The sequence below is a fragment of the Odontomachus brunneus genome, unplaced genomic scaffold (genome assembly GCF_010583005.1).
Source record: "Odontomachus brunneus isolate Ranch 3 - 2012 unplaced genomic scaffold, Obru_v1 Obru_scaffold_106, whole genome shotgun sequence".
In the NCBI taxonomy this organism is placed as follows: domain Eukaryota; kingdom Metazoa; phylum Arthropoda; class Insecta; order Hymenoptera; family Formicidae; genus Odontomachus; species Odontomachus brunneus.
Genome location: NW_022639556.1, coordinates 326,459 through 346,472, shown reverse-complemented (window position 1 = coordinate 346,472; position 20,014 = coordinate 326,459). Strand labels below are relative to the sequence as shown.

At 46.7% G+C, this 20,014-nt stretch overlaps 1 protein-coding gene across 1 annotated transcript in view; it reads left to right on the top strand.

Annotated features, from left to right (window-relative positions):
- The window catches only part of LOC116849089 (dachshund homolog 2), a 287,082-nt gene that overhangs the window by 102,857 nt on the left and 164,211 nt on the right, over positions 1-20,014 (top strand). The window contains exon 2 of the mRNA XM_032825882.1: positions 15,234-15,382. Within this exon, the coding sequence (XP_032681773.1) occupies positions 15,234-15,382 (149 nt within the window). The remainder of the gene's footprint in view (positions 1-15,233; positions 15,383-20,014) is intronic.

Here is a 20,014-nt window from a genome sequence, read left to right as displayed (position 1 = left end):
AGAGAGAGAGAGAGAGAGAGAGAGAGAGAGAGAGAGAGAGAGAGAGAGTGTGTGGCCACCTTTCCCTTTCACCCTGCCTTTCACGCACACACGCACACACATATATATGAAGAGTCGCTCACCCCCGGCACGGCACCACACCCGCGTCTTTCTCGCGCACTGTTCGACAAAAAGCTGACCACCGCAGTCGCTTTACGAGCCGATATATTTTATTCGAGGTAAGCACCGTCCTGGCACTTACACCTTCACCCTTACCTGATCCCCGCACCCACCCCCGTCGTCGTCGTCGTCGTTAACTAGCAGCTAGCAGTGCGCGAATCTTCTCGTCTTCGCGAGCGCGACTTAACAACTGCATAGGTTTAGATAGAGATTTCGATCTTTATGTAGCGTAGTCGATAAGTACTTGGGCAAATTAGAATTTTTATCGCGGATTTTACTATATTAACGGTGTATCTCGGGGGTTTGACGGCAGGCGTGCGTGACACATCTACGCCATCTCTGGCCCGAGTAAGACCGCAATTAAATACGAGGATTCCGGCGTGTCTTACGGGAACGCGCGAAGATTTCGATTGTCGCGCCTGGAATCGAATCCGAGTTTCGCAGCGCGGACGCGACGCGGTTGCCCCTCTCCTTCGGGGGATAATCCGCGGCCCAAATTGGCAGGATTACTCCTGCCGAAGACTGGGCCACGTCCTCGAGATTGCCGGGATTACGAGGCTGTAACGCACGTCGGGTAAGGTCTGTCGTGCCCGCCACGTGCAAATACAGGTATTATCGGGTATTACGACGAATACGTGTCGTGTGCGAGAAGGAACATCGTCGTCCTCGTCGTCATTGTCGCCTTCGTCGTCTTCGTTTCGTATATCGCGCAGAGTGGATTTGCCACCGGAATCCGTTCCGAGAGGAAGGCGGAGAAGCATTTCGCGCGTTAAAGGAGAGATATTTCGATCGACGTGAATTCGCGCAAATATAATTCAGACAGCGCGGAAACAACAATTCCGTTAATGTAACTGAATTTTCCGTCGCCCGATAAGAATAGGGGCTGAATGAAAAGCTCTGTTGCAGAAACAGAAAGATTCCTTCTCAAGTATAGAGAATACGACCCGCACGAGCCTTATCGCGGTTATTTGCTGTGACTGTCAAGTTAAATTATTCACGAGAAAGAGAATTTCTTAAAGTAAGTCCGTAAAAATGTCTCTAATTGGAGCAAAAAGAATGTTTAATTGGCGATCAGCGAATATTCACTGATTGCGAATTGAACTCAGAGAGTTATTTTTTGATATTGCAGCAAAGTTTCAGTACAACTGAAAGTTCCCGAATCGAAATTTTGATCCTACTTTCAGCCTCACTATTCTGTTCAACACCTATTTTGATATTCTAAAATATAATTTATTTTGACGCTAAAAAGGGTGAAAAGAGAAATTTCGAACGTCATCAGAGACAAAGTAGGAGTAAATTGTATCATTAGAATCAAACCTACTTTGCTAACTTAACTCCTACTGCGTTGTAGAATTCAAGGTTTAACATAGGGCGAAAATTTCGACTCAAACAAGTTGTTTTCAGTAACAAAGATATCATTTCACGTCGTCGAATTCTCGTCTGGTATTCAGTTGCACGAACTGAAATTTCCGTGCAAAAGCAGATCTCGCAGCTCGAAATTGCGAATTATTTTCATCAGATCCGGCGGCCGTTCATTCATCATTCCCGGCGGTGTATCGCGTGTCCTCCGAAGAGAGATGTTGCATTTGATACGAGATCTCAGCGGTCAGTAATGGAGAGATACTTTATCGGTGATACTTTACACCTTCGCGAGGGTTCTCGAAATTGAAATTGGTCCGCGGAGCGTGCGTGTGTATATAGGCTCACGGTGATAGATATATAGTCAGGTCCGTCGCGCTATTGGCGCCGACGTCGACGCCAACGGTGGCCTCTCGCGTCCACCGGTCTCCCACAGTCTCCCACAATTTTTTTATGTATTTATCGCACCGTTAATCGAATCCCGCTGGGCGAAGGTAATGCCCGTGCATTTCGGCTCCAGATGTGAAACGTCCAGATGTTAAGGAGCGACGAGAAAGTCATCGTGATAATATCACGCGATACGTCAACACATTTTGTGCATACGTGTGTGTGTGTGTGTGTGTGTGTATACATTTGAAGATCTGTCAACTTTTGTCATCGTTTGCGATACAATTTTAACAAAACGAAATATTAATCTATTCAGCTCAACCCCCATATGTTTTGAGCACCTTAATCCGACATATCAGAGTTGTTTTCGTCCTTGCTTGTTTATATTCCGTAAAAGTGCTTCAATAAGGATCTATAAAAAATAATAAATGTACATTTCGAGTCTGTAGAATAGAATTATGTATAGAAATGATCGCAGATATTCGCCCAAGTATTTCGTTTTATTTGAAGCATATAGAGGAACACGATGAAAACGTGAATTTACACATAAAGATTTATAACTTCTCCTGGAAATAAATTTGAAAAATGAACGGATTTCCTTGTCAATGCTTGAATCGTTAAGAAAAGAAAATATTACAGATTTCAATCTCTTTCTATCTCTTCTTTAAAAAAAGAACTATTACTTAAGTGGACGAAAATATCATTTTCAGTCATTTTTGTCCGTCAGTGAGGAAGATCCTGAGTCCACTAGATTGCGGATAATTCAAAATTAAAGATCGGGCGAGGTCAAAAATGACCACAGTATGTACCAGATTAAGGTTAATACGAAAAAAATGCATAGAGTTGGACGAGAACGGAGACTTTATCTGGTTAATTCGCGGCGCGCGCGCGCGCGCCTCTTCACGGGAAATATAACCGACGAGGCATCCGCGAGATCTTAAAACGCAAATAAGTAGGCCACGTTGAAATGGTATCGTAATGCTCCCCAGCGCGGCACGACATAAAAATTAAAATTAGCCCGAGAAAGAGAGACGGAAGAGGGAGAGGGAGACGCGCGCGCGCGTGCACACCCCAGCGAATATTATGCAAAGCCATGAGCAATAAAAATAACATATTGCGACCGAGAGAGGCATAAGTTTTAATCCAATATTACTAAGATAAGTCTCGAGCCCCGCCTGAGAGAAAAAGATTTCTTTTGTGTAACGCACCCCAGCGTTACATTGTGGTTATTAGAAAGTGCTCTCCTTCTCTTTTATTCTCTCACTCTTTCTCTCCCTCTCTTTCTCCTCTCTTTTTCTCTCAGAACTGGCGCATCGCCGCGAGGGGAGAGCTTCCTTCGTTATTCCTCTTCCGCGTAACGGCACCGGGATGCATAAAATCATCGCGAACCATATCCGCGTGAACGCCTCCTTATATTTCCACTTGTCTCTCTATTTTACTGGGAAACACTCGGATTTGAATGCTCGCGCCGGCTCGCGGGATAATTGCGAGCGTGGAGAATTGATAGCGGTATATTTCATTACGTTATCCGGGGCGATCATAACGGCCGACTAGCGAGCCGGAGTCGTCGCTTTCGTGGCACACCGCACTGCCACGTCTAATCAATCGACTTTTTCCCTCCGATCGCAACGGATAGGTCACTATTAAGCCGATACCGGAAATCGATCGCGATGTAGACTCCCGACTGTCCGCCGGCTGTTCAAGAACGCACGGGAACGCGCGCGGACGAGTGTATCGACCTCGAGAGGGAATCGCGTCTTCTCCTCTCCCCGCGGTCGCGCCTTTTTTCCGCTCGACGCGCGAAATCGGACAAATCCAATCTGACTGACGGCATCGCGCGGGGAGATGGCAATAGGGAAGAAGCCTCGGCGGGGAACAGGAGAGATAGGTGGGCGGAATCGAAGGGCGAGCGGCACTCGTAAAAATTTATAATTTGGAAAATATCGCGTGCAGAGAGGAGAGGGGCGAAAGCGTCAGCTGCCGATTTTCGTCCGGCGCGGCGACCGGGTTTATAAAGCGGCAAATCGAAGGCCCAGATCGTGGGGGAGGCGTCGAAGAGAGTAGGAGGAGGAGGGAGGGGGGTGGCGGCGACGACGATAACGGCGAAAGACTTTTGACGAAAATTGAAGTCGTTGTTATGACGGGAATTGCGCGCGACGAGGCTTTACGAGGGGACGCTCTCGTCGACGCTCTCGCAAGTTCCGAAAAAAAGAGCGAGAGGGTGAGAGGAAGGGACTACGAGAGAGAAATAGAGAGAAAAAGAGAAAGTGGCAGAAGGAGACAGCTCGAGGGGAGTCCGACAGGGGCAGAGAATGAGAGCAGAGACACACGGAAGAGAGAGAGAGAGAGAGAGAGAGAGAGAAACAGAGAGAGAGAGACAGAAAAAGAGAGCGCGCGCAGAAGACGATGATTCGGAAGCGGAACGGCCGCGCCAGCTATCATAATATCGGTATAACAGCGGTTCTCAAAATTATAATCATTCTCGCGAAATCGGGATTACGCCCCCTCAATATTGCCGGCGCTTAACCTGCTGCGAGGCCAGGCGGGGAGCGACTCGATCAAATTTTTGCGTCGCTCGCTCAGCATTGCGCGGGATCTCACTTCCCAACGTTCTCGTGCCTCCCGACACCTCCGTCAGCGGCTGTGAAAATTTGCGTTACACACACACACACATGCACAAATATACACACACTTATCATCGTCCCAGTTTATCGAGTACAAGAGAATATCACGCGGGGAGGGGAGGGATTGGATGTTGAATCTCCGTAATATCACGCCGTTGACAACCACCGGACCTAACACTCGGTCACCAGCCGAACGTAAACGCTCTTAATGTCCGATGACTGTGTCGTTTCACCAGATGTAAGGTCACACGAAACCTGACTCCGCAATATAGATCAAATGCGGGGAAGCTTAGGGGTGGCACTCTATGAGCCATGACCGAATCGACGCGTAAGGTCACGTGGCGAAGTGCGAAGGAACAACCAGTTTTCTCATCGATTCTACACTCCTGCGGTTCGTCTCCGAGACGCGCATCTCCTCGTACGCTGGAACACCCGGAGAGATTTGACCCAGCTGAGATTCTCGCTGGTAAGAGACTCGGCAAGCTCTCCGGTCCCGAAACAGCAGAGAGAGAGAGAGAAAGAGAGAGAAAGAGAGGAGATTAAGGAGGGAGGTAGTGGCAGCAAGGCTCTACTTGGGTTATTTTCCCATAACCCGACGTGGATGGCCCTTGTTTTCAGGACGCTCGGAGTATTTGGATGGCGCAAGACGGTAGCAGGATGCGATAAGGCACCGGCGTCGTAATTCAAAGATAGCGTCGTGTTTGACCTCGGTATAGTGGCTCCTTTGTAGCTTTGTAGCCAGTCTCGCGAGAGACAAGGAGCGATATTTGCGCCCCAGCCGAGTCTGGAAACAGGAAACCAGCGGCAGGATATGTTGGACAGAACGTTTCACGAACGCCGTGCCGTCGCAAAGTCCAGAAGTCCATGAAAGAACGATTCGGTTACGCATTCAGATCCTTCCTAAAAATTCGCCACGTGCCTTAGAAAGTGCAATTTCATTCCCTTCTCTTGTGTCTCGTATCAATTCACTTCACTCTTTGAGTATAGAAAATCTTGTATTGGATATTCAACATATTTCACACGTCCTGATTTATTCAATTCTGATTTTTCTGTTAATTCAACGCAAGGCAAGTATGTGAACAAATGACAAAACTTGTCTGTATACTTTACGTGCAGAATATGTCACCGACAATTCGTACATTTACATGTGTTAATCGTGTTATTTTAACACTTGGATATGGTGAATACGAACTCAGCACGGAATAGCCAAAATAACACAACGACAATGTGTTAAATTAATACACAGGCATGTTAAGAATTGAACACACACAGCCGCACGAAAAATTTCTACACGATCTCACGCAAATATAACATGTGTTTTGCCGTGTACAATTCGTTGGAAAAACAAAGAAACTTGTATCGCGAAAATAAATGTGGATTGTGTGCGGTGCGTGTAAATAACTCGTTCGCATCGCGTGAAGGAAATATATAGTCACAATGTACACTGTGAGAAAAAATGCTTGATTGAATTAAAATTGTAATTATTCGTAACGATCACAAGTATGGCCCAACTATATTTTTTCGTTGTTTTAACACGAAGGTGGTAGTAGTAACATGCATATAAGCTTATTATCACTAACACTACAGCAGAATTTCATAACAAAAAGTGGTTTTCTCGACTTGTGGTAATTATTCCTCTATATGTATAATAATTACAAGTACCAAATATTTTTCTCTCACATGCAGGAACATTGTTCCTGTTTCATTCGTGTCTTTCGGCCGCACGATGTCGTACCTGGAACGTGTCAAACGCAGAAGTTTAGATACGTACGTAGGAATACGGACGCAATCGTCGCTGCAGCAACATCAGAGAGCATTTAATCCGGAATACCGAATGCGAGAGCATATCGTCAGCCCCGAGCGATAGATTTGGGCAATGCGCGAGAACGGGGTTGCAACCCTCGGTTGGAAGTGCACCCTATCCCTCGACGAGCCATTAATAATATACCCATATTGGACACAATTCACCTTGAAATTAACCGGCAGCCGATTGGTAAGCCTGGCCAAATTGACTTCGAAATTGACAATTTACGATCGCTCGTTCACTCGCTCGCTCTCCATCTCTCTCTCTCTCTCTCTCTCTCTCTCTCTTTCTCTGTCTGTCTTCTCTTTCCGTCTCGTCTCGTTCTTCACGTTTCAACTCTTTTTTCCTGGCTGAGCGTCAGGCAGCGTGACGCGCCGAATCCATCAAAATGCCATCGCATTCGCGATCGTTGCCGACGAGAGGAGATATATGACGGTCGCTGAATTTTCATAAATTCACCTCACGTCTCCGATCGGCGTTCCGTGTCGTACTCAAAAGTCGCCATTATTCCCGCATTCCTGCCCGGATACGACTTTAACGAGACGCTTATCACGGCGACGTTTGCTCCTGAAATATTTCGTTCGAATGCAAACCTCGTTGTCCTTTGCGTGTGGGAGTCGCAAGTGTATCTCGATTTTGTCTTTTTCGCGACGATATCGCGGCTGTTGTAAAAAAAAGAGGAAAAGGCGACAGCATCGACTTTTTCTTCTTCCCTCTCGCCCCGTCACGTCACCGAGACGTATCGACAGGAAGGCGTTGGTTGTAAGGAATTCAACGCGCGGTGTATCCGGATTTAATATGGCGCAAGACACAGGTAGGGTCAGGCTGGTGGCACGCACGCGATGTCGCTCGCATGACACACCGGCTCGCACCTCGTATCTTCCATCCTCTTCCACTCCTGGCCGGTACGGCGCACTCTTACCAGTCCTTTCCAGTCCTGCGATCGCTCCGAACGCGAAACACGAATGGCAAACATTTGCATTACAGCGTAATCACTGTTGCTGCGCCAACAGCACGAGCGAGCACAGGCGACGGAAATACACGGGGAAAAATCCCGCGGAATTCGGCGCGGTGATCTCACTCGTGACGCGACTCGAGAAAACTAATTTAACGCGCGACCCGATAACGCAACGCTCAACCAGTCGTCTCGACGTACCGCACGTGGTCACATCGGAAAAAAAGAGAACTTTCTTTTACCGAAAGAGTATCCTCTCTTCTGATGAAGCGAATTATTTATGGAAAATGTCTACTACACTGCAAATATGAGTGTGTTATTTTTAAACACATAAGTGTGTAATTGGTTGGGTATATTTTTATATGTTTCTTACCGTCTCAAATCGCATTTAACATGCTCAAACGTATAAAATTCTAATTTATATATTATAAACGTGTTAAATGACGTGATTTAAAACCGCAAGAAACGTATGAAAAGAGTTTCAGTTAATTACACGTTTACGCGTTTAAGAATAACACGCTCGGATTTGCAGTGTAGCGGAACATTGTCCCTACTTTTTTTCCCTCTTTCTTTTGAATCAAGAAGACTATATTTACTTAAGGTAGAAAGGCCTCTTAAGATGAAATTTCTCCAACTTTAAAGTTTATATCGACAGTTGTTATTTGAAACTCGTTTCAAGTGAGATTTTCATATTTGAATTCAGAGTTGGGTCCAAATTCTTCAAGCTGAATCGCAATTACAAGTATAACGTTGCATATATCTGATATAACTGAAAGGCTGCAATTCCTACTCTGAATTTAATATCGTCAGTATCAAGTAATGATTATTAATAAAAATCTAAGGACCATATTAATAGTTGACACTTAAAACTTGTCTCATGTGAGATATTCAGATTTTTATCCAGAGTTAGATCCAACTTTTTCAGTTGAATTATATATGATATTGATTTTTCAGTTGAATTATATGATATATATGTAATCGCAATTTAATTGAGAAACTTTCATCTAATTCTAAACTGAAATCTGAGTATTCTACTTAAGAGGGATTTCAGATAATGACTATTAATACGGGCCTAAAGTCCTGAAACTAGCCTCAAGTGAGACACTTAGATTTTAATTTAGAGTTATATAGTTTAAATCAAATAAATAACCCTCGTCTCTCTAACCTTAAATTCCAATCTGAATATTTCACATGGGACAAGTACCAAGTAATGACTATTAATACAGGGGTCTAAGAACATCATATTTGGAATATTTGCCTCTTGGAAGAATCCTCTTGAAGCCATATATATGAGAGTATATATGAGCCTTCATATATATATGTATATACAGGGAGTCCCGCCACTACTGCATTATCTTTTAAAGGCGGATTTCTGAGGTAATTTGAATAAAAAAATCTTAATGCAAAAATAGCGAGGCTATAATATTTTTCAAATTATAAGCGATTAAAGTTGACTAATTATATTGAAGTAAAGTACGCGCGCTCAGGTACGGTATAACACACAAAAGGTGCATGCACATGTCGTCGCTTTTCCAAATATTGATACGGAAGTTCTATACATACAACGTATGTAATAATAATCTGCCTTTTCTATTATTTAAATAAACATATCGCAAATAATAACAATTTCGTCAAAATGTTATGAATAAAATATCACACAATACATTTATGAGAATCAATAAGCTGTCACCCATTTGACATTTCTTTCAGAGATTTACAACTAATTTCATATCTTATGCAAATTCTTACTTATGTGCATGCACCTGTACTATTGCGTGTTGTACCGTACCTGAGCGTACTTTAGCCAATATAACTGGTCAACTTTAATCGTTTATAATTTGAAAAGTATTAGAGCCTCGACATTTTTCATTAAGATTTTTTTCTTCAAATTACCTCAGGATTCCGTCCTTAAGAGATAATGCGGTAGTGGCGGGACACCCTGTATATGAGAGGATCCAGAGGATCGCGCTAAGGATAAGATTGTTTTTTCTTGATGCATCGAATAGTGCGCGCATGCAAAGAGAAAAGTTATAAATTAACGCCGCGTTTACTCCGACTTGCTACTCGTACTATACGACTGCCACTCATATCCGTGCCATTTGTTTTCGCGATTAAGGAAGCCGCGGGCGGCACAATGGGACATGAGGACCGCATCTATCGATTCTAACAAGGAAATTATTATGATTTATCGTAACAGTTGATCCCGACGGGTGCGTGGAGGAATCGGGCAGGAATCGTGAGGAAACGCTTACGCGAAATTGCAGCGATTGCTCGCAAAGCAGCGCGAGCTTTCCACGGAAGCGGCTGCCGCATAATTAAGACAATTAAGGTACCCGCTATAAATCATAACGTGCTCATCTACTTAAGCCTTAATATCTGATCGCGGCGATCTGAGGCGAGTACCACTTCCATGTAGCACGCTGTTGCGCGCGTCTCCGTGCCGTTTCCTCGTACCATCCGTTCCGATCGCTTTGTCTCTCTCTTTCTCTCTCCCTGGCATTCAGGGGATCTCGCGAATTCCATCGTTTCGCGCTAAGATCGGCACGTATCGAGACGCAGACGCAATTCCACTTGCGCTCCACCACGTCGGGGCGTGATGGCCTCGCGTCGGGAATCTGAATCGCGAATTCGATTCGATCGATTCGATCGACTTCGGCGCGTTTTGTTGCGCGCAGCTTTTTTTGCCGCTTGCACGCGGCGCGACTGCACACCGGATACGCGCGAGCGAGAGAACGGTTGAAAGAGAGCTAAAGACTCTCCTTCTCGGAGTCGATAGATCGTTAAACGCCCCATCGCTTACGAAAGCCGTGTAATTCTCTCCGCGAGTCTCGCCGCGCAGATCGGTCCTTCTCTTTCTTTCACCTCTCTCTCGCCCTGCCGTCTCCTCACCTGATCCTGTGTACTTCTACCCCGCGTTTCGTTTCGTGCTGTTCTTTCTCTCTCTCTCTCTCTCTCTCTCTCTCTCTCTCTCTCTCTCTCTCTCTCTTTCTGCACGCATTTCTCCGATCCTTTCTTCCTTTTCCTCACGATCCGGCCGTCGATCCGTCTGTCCCTTCCCGGACGATCTACTTCTTCTCCTGCACCGGAGGTGCAACGATCATTAGGGCGGGGAACGGATCGGATCGGGGCATAGCACCTGGCCCCGATCATCGGCAACTCTTAATGCCCACACGCAATTCCGAATGAGAACCCGGCCAAGTACAATATAGAAGTGTGCGCGGCTGAATCTAATCGATCGATCGCACTCCAAACTCGCCGTACGTACAAAACGATCGTCGGGCGATAATTTCCAGCCGTCCGAGCCGCTTCGCCCCGCTCGTTGTAAGTAGAGAGGAAGAAAGAGAAACAGAGAGAGAGAGAGAGAGAGAGAGAGAAAGGGTAGAGTAGGCCTCGAGTTCGCGACTCGTTCGTGAAACGAGCGCAGTGGATGTCCGTTTTGTTCGAACGATATAAATCACGCGACAAAGAGAGACGAAACCACCTTCGATCCACCTTCGATCGTCCGTTACGATTAAACCTACTAATTGCGGCCCACGTATATGTATAATTCGCGCGATACGCTCGTAAATACTGCAACTTCGCCATCGGTACCGATCTCGCCGCATGTCGGAGACAGTCGCGAGAACAACGCTCGTGAAGGGAAGGAAGCCTACGGCTCGACTCGTGTAATTACTCGAGTACCTTCCGGCAACGGCATTAAATTCAAACCGTCAATAATTGCCGCGCGATCCCGGAGTACAAGGACGAAAGAGAGCCGTACGGCGAGCTCCGCGATTGCCATCTCCAGCGTTATCCGCACAAGTCTCCGTCGTGAGAAATCTTTTTCCTGCGGCCCGTTTGGCTCGCGTCAAACAAGTTAGTGCTGTCAGATTTGACCGGCTGGGCATTCCGGGTCTTGCGAGTATTGCTTGGATAATACAGATATCCGATTATCTCTAGAGTATTAAGGGAGACTTGGGTCAAGTTGGCCCAAGGGTCGTGTCGAACATGCGATTCGTTTAAATATTTATTGTTGTGAGAGAGAGTGAAAGGGAAGAATCGCACAAAATGTTCCTTTTGGAACGATGGGAAAAGTACTTATGTTGCAAAAGGATTTCGCGATTTTTCTCGATTTTCCTCTCACAGTAAGGGAAGAGTTTTCCAATTCCTGGACACCAACTTCGTCATGGATATTCTAATTGTTCTGGTCTTTAAATATGAATATTTAAACTTTATATATACAATATAAGTGACACGGGAAACAAATTTCAGCTCGTGTAAGTAAATTGGGATCAGACGAAAAACTTGCTGAAGAGAAATTTTATTTTTGTATTGACAATTCGTCTGAATATTTAGCTCATTAAAACAGGATCTAGGTAATCGAGAGCTGAGTGGAAATCTTCTACAGGAATCTTTCTGTTGCTACAGTTCCTGTCTAATCTGGTTTTCAGATAACGGAAAATTTAATCGCACTAATGGAGTTGTTTGTATATATTTTCAGTGTATGTACATATATATATATATATATATATATATATATATATATATAATATTTTGAAAGCTTAAATGTTCGTATTTAAGAACCAAAACAATAAAAATATCTATGATCAGGTATGCGTCCGAGCATTGGTACTTTTTTTAGCTTTTATTTCAGCGAGAGCGAGATTTTCGTCTGGTCTTCATTCGGCTATCCGAACTGAAGTTGTTTGTGTGATCAATATGATCTTTGGGCGAACTTGATCCGTCTTCTCCTAGCCGGATACCCAAGTGATTCATTTCAGATACATCTGATTTTTTAAATTACTGACGTCTCTAATAATAACAAAGCAGAAACTGCATTACTATTTCGTAATTATTTGGAAAATAAAAGATATTCTGCATACCTTTTATTCAAATATAAACGACACTACATACTCGTAACTGTTTATACTATCCAATTGTCCGGGAAATACTCGTAAATACGGATACACGGGTATCCGAAGGTTAGTGCCCGCGAGTTTGGATACCCGACTATAGAAATATTCTTGTTATACTGACAGCGCCAAGAGAAGTCATTTATCACCGGCGAAGTAATCACGATCGATGCGGCGTTGGCAAACGCTTGATCCCCGTTCGCCCCGGAAGACGGAATAATACCCACGATATAAAAGATCAATCCGGCTTGAATCGGTAGCGCGATCGTCGCGCGGTTGCCGCAACGCGCGATCATTAGCGATCTCTTGATCCCTTGGCCAACCAACCACGGTCCACGCCCGATTGTCGTTGCCCCGTTTGCCATTGTTTCGTCACTATATTCACGTAATGCTGGAGATATTACGTAAATATCCGACTCGTTTGCGGGAGGGAGCTCATGAAGAGAAACAATCGGACATTGCGCGCGTGCACGTGATGTTTGAGGCGGCTTTGCTCGTGCCGTATTCATTCACAGAGGTGTGTGTGTGTGTGTGTGTGTGTGTGTGTGTGTGTGTGTGTGTGTGTGTGTGTGTGTGTGTGTGTGCGTGCGTGCGTGCGTGCGTGCGTGCGTGCGTGATCGGTACGAATTATCGACCGAAACAGGTATGCGACAGCGCAAATTGTCGAACGCGTCGCTCCTCTCGTAAAAGTGGCGAGCAATCGTGTCAGAGAGGATTCGCACCTTGGCAGAAAAGCAAAAAATAGGAAGGCAGTATTGACGCTGGTGGTCAGGCGGGGTAGTCGACAGTTTTCACTTATCTATCAGCGCAAGTTCTGCTTGTCTCTTACCCGTCTGTTCTCCGCTTGTCCTGCCAAGTGTGAATTCTCCCTTAGATTTCCGATTCGCCGCGTTGCAACTCGTTCACCTCGTGACGCACCGCGGCGCCCTTTTCTTATTTCGCTGATCGCGCGCCACGTATGTACGCAAACAAATGCGCATTATGCGGGTCTAAGCGCTCAGAAAGTGCGCTCGTGTTTTCGGTGTAACCTGAAGCTAAGCGGTTTAAGAGATCAACGCCGTATAAACCGGCCGTCTGAGAATCGTCTGGGGATCCCGTGCGTGAGAGGCGGCAGTGAAAAAAGGATAGAGCGAGAGACAAGTAGCAAGGCGAAAAAGAACGTCGGAGGGACAGAGAGAGGGTTGTGGGGGAGGGGAGGGATAGTGGGCAGGAGGACGAGACGGAGAGAACGAAGAGGGAGGGAGGGAGAGAGACAGAGAGACGGAGAGATACCGGGACGAGGAGAGATGAGGAAGATTCCGGACAACGAAGAGGCGAAGTGAGAGAGGGCAGGCAGAAAGACGGGATGAAAAATTAGATTTACAAATCTGTCTTGACTACTATGAGATTGCTCGCTTACCGGTTAGCGGTGCTCAGCCGCCGCCGCCGTCTCGTTACGCTCTAACGATCCTACTCGGGAAATATTATCAGGCAGTGCGGTCGTATAAAACGTACGCAAGCGTGATTAAGGGAACGACGTTGTCTGGAGCATCTGGAAAATCGTGCTTCAATCGTGGCACGCGCCTTCGATAGATAGCGATCCAGCTGAATGGCTCGGCTCCTGCTCGGACGCGTTGGAAAACGCGATCGTCTCGATTGGGGAAGTTGAGAACGTCCGCGAACAGTTAGGTGCTATATCGAGAATAAAGGAAGGACTCCGTGCCGGTAACACAACGAGTCCCGGATATTTCCTCGCGAAAGCAAAAGGCGGGCTTGTGTAGCTTGCATGTATTTCACGCGTCGTGTCGCGGTGACGAGACGGTGCGTATGCACGTGTGTGTGTGTATGTATGCATGTGTGTATGTGTGCGCGCGCGTTGAGCGCCTCTCTGGCGCCTGCCGCCTATGAAAAATGGACTTCCCTCCCGACCGCGCGCCAGTATCATCGCCACTATCGTACAGATTGTTTCAACGGAGATCTTCCTCGTCTGGCTCGCTGCCGACAAAGCTCGAAAGGTGCCAGTGACGCTCATCAAAAGAAAACGCCGGCCACTCAGCAGCGGGTGATCCTGAAGCGCCAGCCTCTCGAGAGTAGCTGTTGCAGCTCACGAAGACCCCGACACTGTAGAACAACACTGTCGATCTTGAAAATTCGGGCAAAATTATGCGACGCATGGACTTGCGTCACGTATGAGACAAGCGAGAAGGATTCGCGCGTAATTTCTCTCGCGATATGAAGCATACATTTAAGTGTCCTCGGCTTTGGGGGGGAATTTCTCTCGGTACTTCCTGATTAAATTGGCTATATAAGCAGTTTTAATTTATGCTTTGCACAGTTCAAGAGCAATAATCAGTGACGCGCTCAAAAGTGGCGCCGCAAATTCGCTCGTCGTAACGTGCCCGCTGTGCGCGCGTTATTTTCCTGCAGGATTTCCATTTTCCCTTAGTCACGTAAGAGTCCGCTCTCGAAACGTTCGCACGATCTACGTAGATTAGCCATTAAGGTTACCAAATTGGTTCCTCGGCTAGTGAGCCGGGTGCTCCTTTAATGGTTCTCGCGCGGCGGCGCGCCTCCTTCGGAGATTCCTTTCCTCCCGAGTTCTCTCGAGTAATCTCGAAATCTGTACTCGAGAGAGCCACTCGAGGCATTGCAAATAAGACGCATTCCCGGAGGAAATATCAGCGACCAGTCGGTACGACGTTCTCTCTCTGTCTCTCTCTCTCTCTCTCTCTCTCTCTCTCTCTCTCTTTTCTCCTTGTTTCTTTTCATTACGTTCGTGTCGTTTCACGCGACAGCTTCGGCTGCAAATACACACGGCACTCCGTAGTTATCATTGACAGTTCGCATTTCCAGCCTCTTCAATCTTGCTCGCCGTACCTGATCGGCTGGCAGGATCGCTATCGCAGCGAACGAATCGCGAAACTCGTTTACGTACGCGCGACGGCGCTGATATCTCCTCCCGAAATTCCAGCAGATAATCGGTCGCGACGAATGTCGTGACCACGACGGTCGGGGTAAGACGTTACCTCGATGACAGGTGTCTCTAACCACAGTAACTCTCTACCACTGTACAGCTCCAGGCCAGGAAGACCCCCAAAGCGCGCTTCCGTTGGACTGAGCCTCGCAGCCAGCCACCTAGCCGCGGCGGCTGGTCATCATCCCCAGCACTCCCTGAAGAAGCACAGAATGGACAACGGCGACTATTACGAGAACGGACATCTCGGTAAGTTCGTGCACAACACAGTTATTTTGCGCCGGATGATCTTTCACCCGGCGCATTAGAACATGGCGAATAACTTTTGCGAGTCCGCACGAAAGGAAGAACCAATTAAAGTGTCCAAAGAGACGATTACGTCGCGTTGAAGATATAATTGCGGTGAATCCGCACACAACGCAGTTCTCGCGCTGGTTGATCTTTCACCCTACGCGTTAGAAGTTGAATAATTTTTATTATAATTCCGCGCGAAAGGAAGAGTTAATTAAAATGTAAAAAGAGACAAGTTTACGTCTCTTCGAGAGGTATAATCGTGAGATTCGACCTGTTAATTCTTCGTGTGCAATGTTGAGTCTGTGAGAGCCCAACAAATGTTCGATCACTCAGCAACTTTCGTGAATGATTCGGGAAAATTTAAAGATGGCGCGGATCTGTTTGCGGATTTTGATTTTTGCGCCGCTATCTTACAGCTGAGATTTTTTTATTAACTTTAATATAATATATGTATGGTAGATCGAACTTTTCCGGCTCGGACAGACCGAGATTGCACTGCATGTTCCATAAAATACGAAGGAATGAATCCTCTAGAACCCCCTAAATATCAAAAAATTACGTGAAGCCTAAACACTTTATCCAGCGCATTTTCTTTTGCTCAAAACTCCTGATAAAATTATCGAAATTTAATATTCTTTTTTTAATCAAGCTAGAGACTGTCGAGGAGCATGATTCTGTTAAGACTTCTGCGATTCGATAAAAGTAGGAGAGAGTAAAAGGACAAAACCAATGTTTTCAGAAACGGTAACATTTGAGTCGTCAGGCAGACTGGGTAAATTTTTCACCGACGTTTCAGTTTCTCAAATCCGACCGCGATGCACATTTTTCCTCTCGACGGTGGAGGGAACGCGCCTCTCGACCGAAACTCTGGCGCGGCACAAGTCCGAGTGTACGGGCGCAGACGTGGTTATGTCAAATAGAGCGCGTACACGCAAATACATACATACATATGCGCGCCGCGCGTACTCTTGGTGGAGCGAGGGCCACGCGCTTGATTACTGCCATCCGTATATGCGCTGGCACACGGTGACCCTACCGATCAATTAATTAGGGGAATCAAACACACTTGGAGTGAGCAAATTAACTGCGACTGCACCGTCGTGTTGCGGCCTGCGGTGGCGGTCACCAATACCGGGGATATCGGTGCCAATATCGTGCGATCCCTTTACGTAAATGGTCGGCCACTCGCTCGCGTTGTCTTCATTCCCGATATCGGATTTCGATCCGGTCGCTTCTTGACCGATTTCCAATTCTCCGCGCGCGGGGTCCGTGTGCGTGTCTTGCTTTACGCGCCGCACCAACCCCTAGACTCGCCTCCCGAAAGCGCGGCGTGAATCCTGCCGCATTTGATAAATATTGTCGACGAGATGGATACGTTATTAATTGCTTGTTTATTATTGTTAATGGTATGCAGAAAAGGCGACTGATAATATTATAATCTCGCGCGATATCGTTCAGATTCAGATACGCCCGGGCGTTGACAACATCTCGCGCTGAAAACATCCGGAAGCGATAAATGGGCATATACAATATTCATTGGTTTATTTGCGCGCGCACTCTTTGTGCTCCGCGATAGCGCTTTGAAGGGTGTCCGTTGGGACGCGCTTATTTCGCAGATATATTATCATCGGGGGACAGAGAGTGAGCGGGCGGAGGAGCGAACGGGGAGAGAGCGCGAGGGAGAGAGAGGCAGGGAACGTTATTGCCGTCGACGTCGAGAGAAGGAAATCGTTAAATCACGTCATACGGCGGCGGCGTCGATCGACGTTCGGAAATTGTTTAAGCAAATAATCGCGAACACGCCGGCCGACCAATTTTACGGGCAAATACGTTTCACGGTGCAACGTTAATGAATTAATGCCGTGGCGTTCGCGGACCTGCAGCCGGCCGCGCCGCGCCGCGCTTTGCGCTCTCTCGCCGCTCGTCGGGGTAAACGTTGAAACGGCCGGCAATTAATTACGGCCGTGCGGTAATTGTATAATTGTTTTACGATTGGAGCCAGTCCCCCGCAGCGCCTCTCGTCGCCCCCTGGCCGCCTGCCTTCTCGCACTCTCTCCCCGCGCGCGCGCGATCTGCGTTCGCCTAAATATGGCCGTGAACGTCGCGCGACGAATTATAAAAGGCTGGAACTGCTGCCGGAGCTTTATCGGAATCGCGCAATGCGAAAGAAAGCGAGACGGAATGAAAGATAGTGGAGCAGAGAATAGAGTTTAATAACACCGTGGGGGGTTCAATATCCCTTAGAGTAACACTAATTCTGTAGTTTAGTGAAGGATGTCAGAGTTTGCGACGCATAATTAAGTAAAAGTGTAGACGCAGAAGCAGGGTTAGTAAAATTTCATCGCAAAGAGAGAGAGAGAGAGAGAGAAAGGGGGGGCGGGAAAGAGAAAGAGAGAAAGAGAGAGATGAAATCTCGCCGAGGTCAGCGCGCGCGAGCGGACAATTTTTTTCAATTTCGCTCGGCGAACGCGGCACTTCCCATAACGCAATTAATAAACTCAACAAGCGAGATCCGATCGCGATAGCGGGCGCGAAACATCCATTCGGGAGCGCGGCGCACAATGGCTGGCGGGACTGTATGCATGCATGCGCGCACGTGTGTGTATGTGTGTGTTGTGTATGCACGTACGTACGTGCACGAGCACTACCGTCCGATACGCATCTATGTTATCTCTACGAAATTAAAAGCGATGAGAAAAATAAATAGCCGTGGGTGAGCCGGACAGATGATGGGAGGGAGACAGAGAGAGAGAGAGAGAGAGAGAGAGAGAGAGAGAGAGAGAGAGAGAGAGAGAGGAGGAACAGAGGAGAGAGAAAGATAGAGAGAGGCAACGCGATGGCGCAAGGGTCCCAAAAGCGGCTGTTTAGCTGCAGCCACGTTTGGATTGCAAGCTCATCCGGTCCTATCCCTTTTAAATCGATCGGATCGAAGACAATCGCCATAAGGCCGTAATTTCCAGGAATCAAAATAGCTAATGGGATTTCGCCCTAATCATTCGATGCCCGCGCTCACGAAGGTGTATCATTAATCAAATTGAGACCCGGCGCAATTTATGTTACATGACCTAACGCATATCGAATTGTTTATTAGCGCGCGAACCAAGTCAATTATCAACGTTCGGTCGCAATCGGCCGAATGTGATGAGCATTGGCCGGAATGCGGCCGAATTCACTGTCAATAAGCGATCCCGATTCTTTCCGTGCGTACGCGTGCGGCACGTGAAGACTCGAAATGATTCTGATCGTGATCGTACAATGAACTCGATCTCCACATCGACGCACGACACTCTCGCGTTATAACACATTATGTCGACCGGCGTAATCGTTCGCTCGTTTAACGGATAGCGCGCGCGGCGCCTCGTGGCGGTGCAAATTTCGGCTAGTTGCTCGAAGAGCACGCGCGAACATACAACACACGCGCGCATGTAGAGAGAGAGAGAGAGAGAGAGAGAGAGAGAGAGAGAGAGAGAGGAGGGAGAAAGAGAGAGAGGAAAGCATGTCGCGTTCGTTGGGCGAATGAGTGGGTGGCTGGGTGGTTGGTTGGTCGGATGGGAGGGTGGGCGGAGGCGGGGGTGGGTTCGGCTGGACGGGCCGCGGCTTGAAACGACGGTGTACTGCCAAGCGAATGCTCATAAAAGCATTGATTAACTGTTGGCGGTCGTAGGTCAGCCGGCACACGGCTGGCTCGTGTACCAATAAAACCCGGCTAATAGTGGCCCGACATCGCTTCAATATCATGTGTCGACCATCCCGAAAGCGCGTCGCACCGCGCCGCGCCGCGCCGCGCCCGCGACAATTTTCACGCTCGAAACAGCCGCATTAAAGTTACGGAACGTCCACTCACCCATGCCATACACTTGCAGAAATAGACCGCACACTTGCCCTGATAAGCTGGAGTCGGCATTAGTAAGAGAGAAAGATAGAGGGAGAAACAGTAATCGAGAGTGAGCTGCTCTCTTTGTCTGATCGTCTACGTTGATGCAGGGAGAGAATATTATACAGGATGGCGCCAAACGTTCCAGCCAAGCTTAGAGATCTTGTAGGAAATGTAATTCTGAACAAAAAATTTTCTATAAACATGGGTCGAAAATGCTTCCTTAAAAAGTTACCGCCCAAAACCACCACGTTTCCTCTAAAATTACGTTTCCTTTAAAATTACGTTTTTAAAAAACATTTTTTCAAATATCTAGGTAAGTATGCTTTTTTTTTTTAAAGTATGGAAACCAAAGTTGTAGAGTAAATTTTCTTTGAAATGAGGCAAAAATATTTTTATTACGTTTCATAAATCTTGAAATAACCTGTTTTAACCAGTTAACTGGTAATGACGCGCACATTGAATAACTACGATAAATTTCGATTTGCATAAAACTTGGTATTCTAGAGTTTTTTTGGGTTGCTGAATCGGCATCTGAGTTGGGCGGTAACTTCTTAAGGAAGCATTTTTCGACCCATGTTTATAGAAAATTTTTTGTTCAGAATTACGTTTCCTACAAGATTTCTAAGCCTAGCTGGAACGTTTGGCGCCACCCTGTATATAGTTTTTTTGTTTTCACATAGAAATTTTTTTCAATTTTACTATGTTTCTAA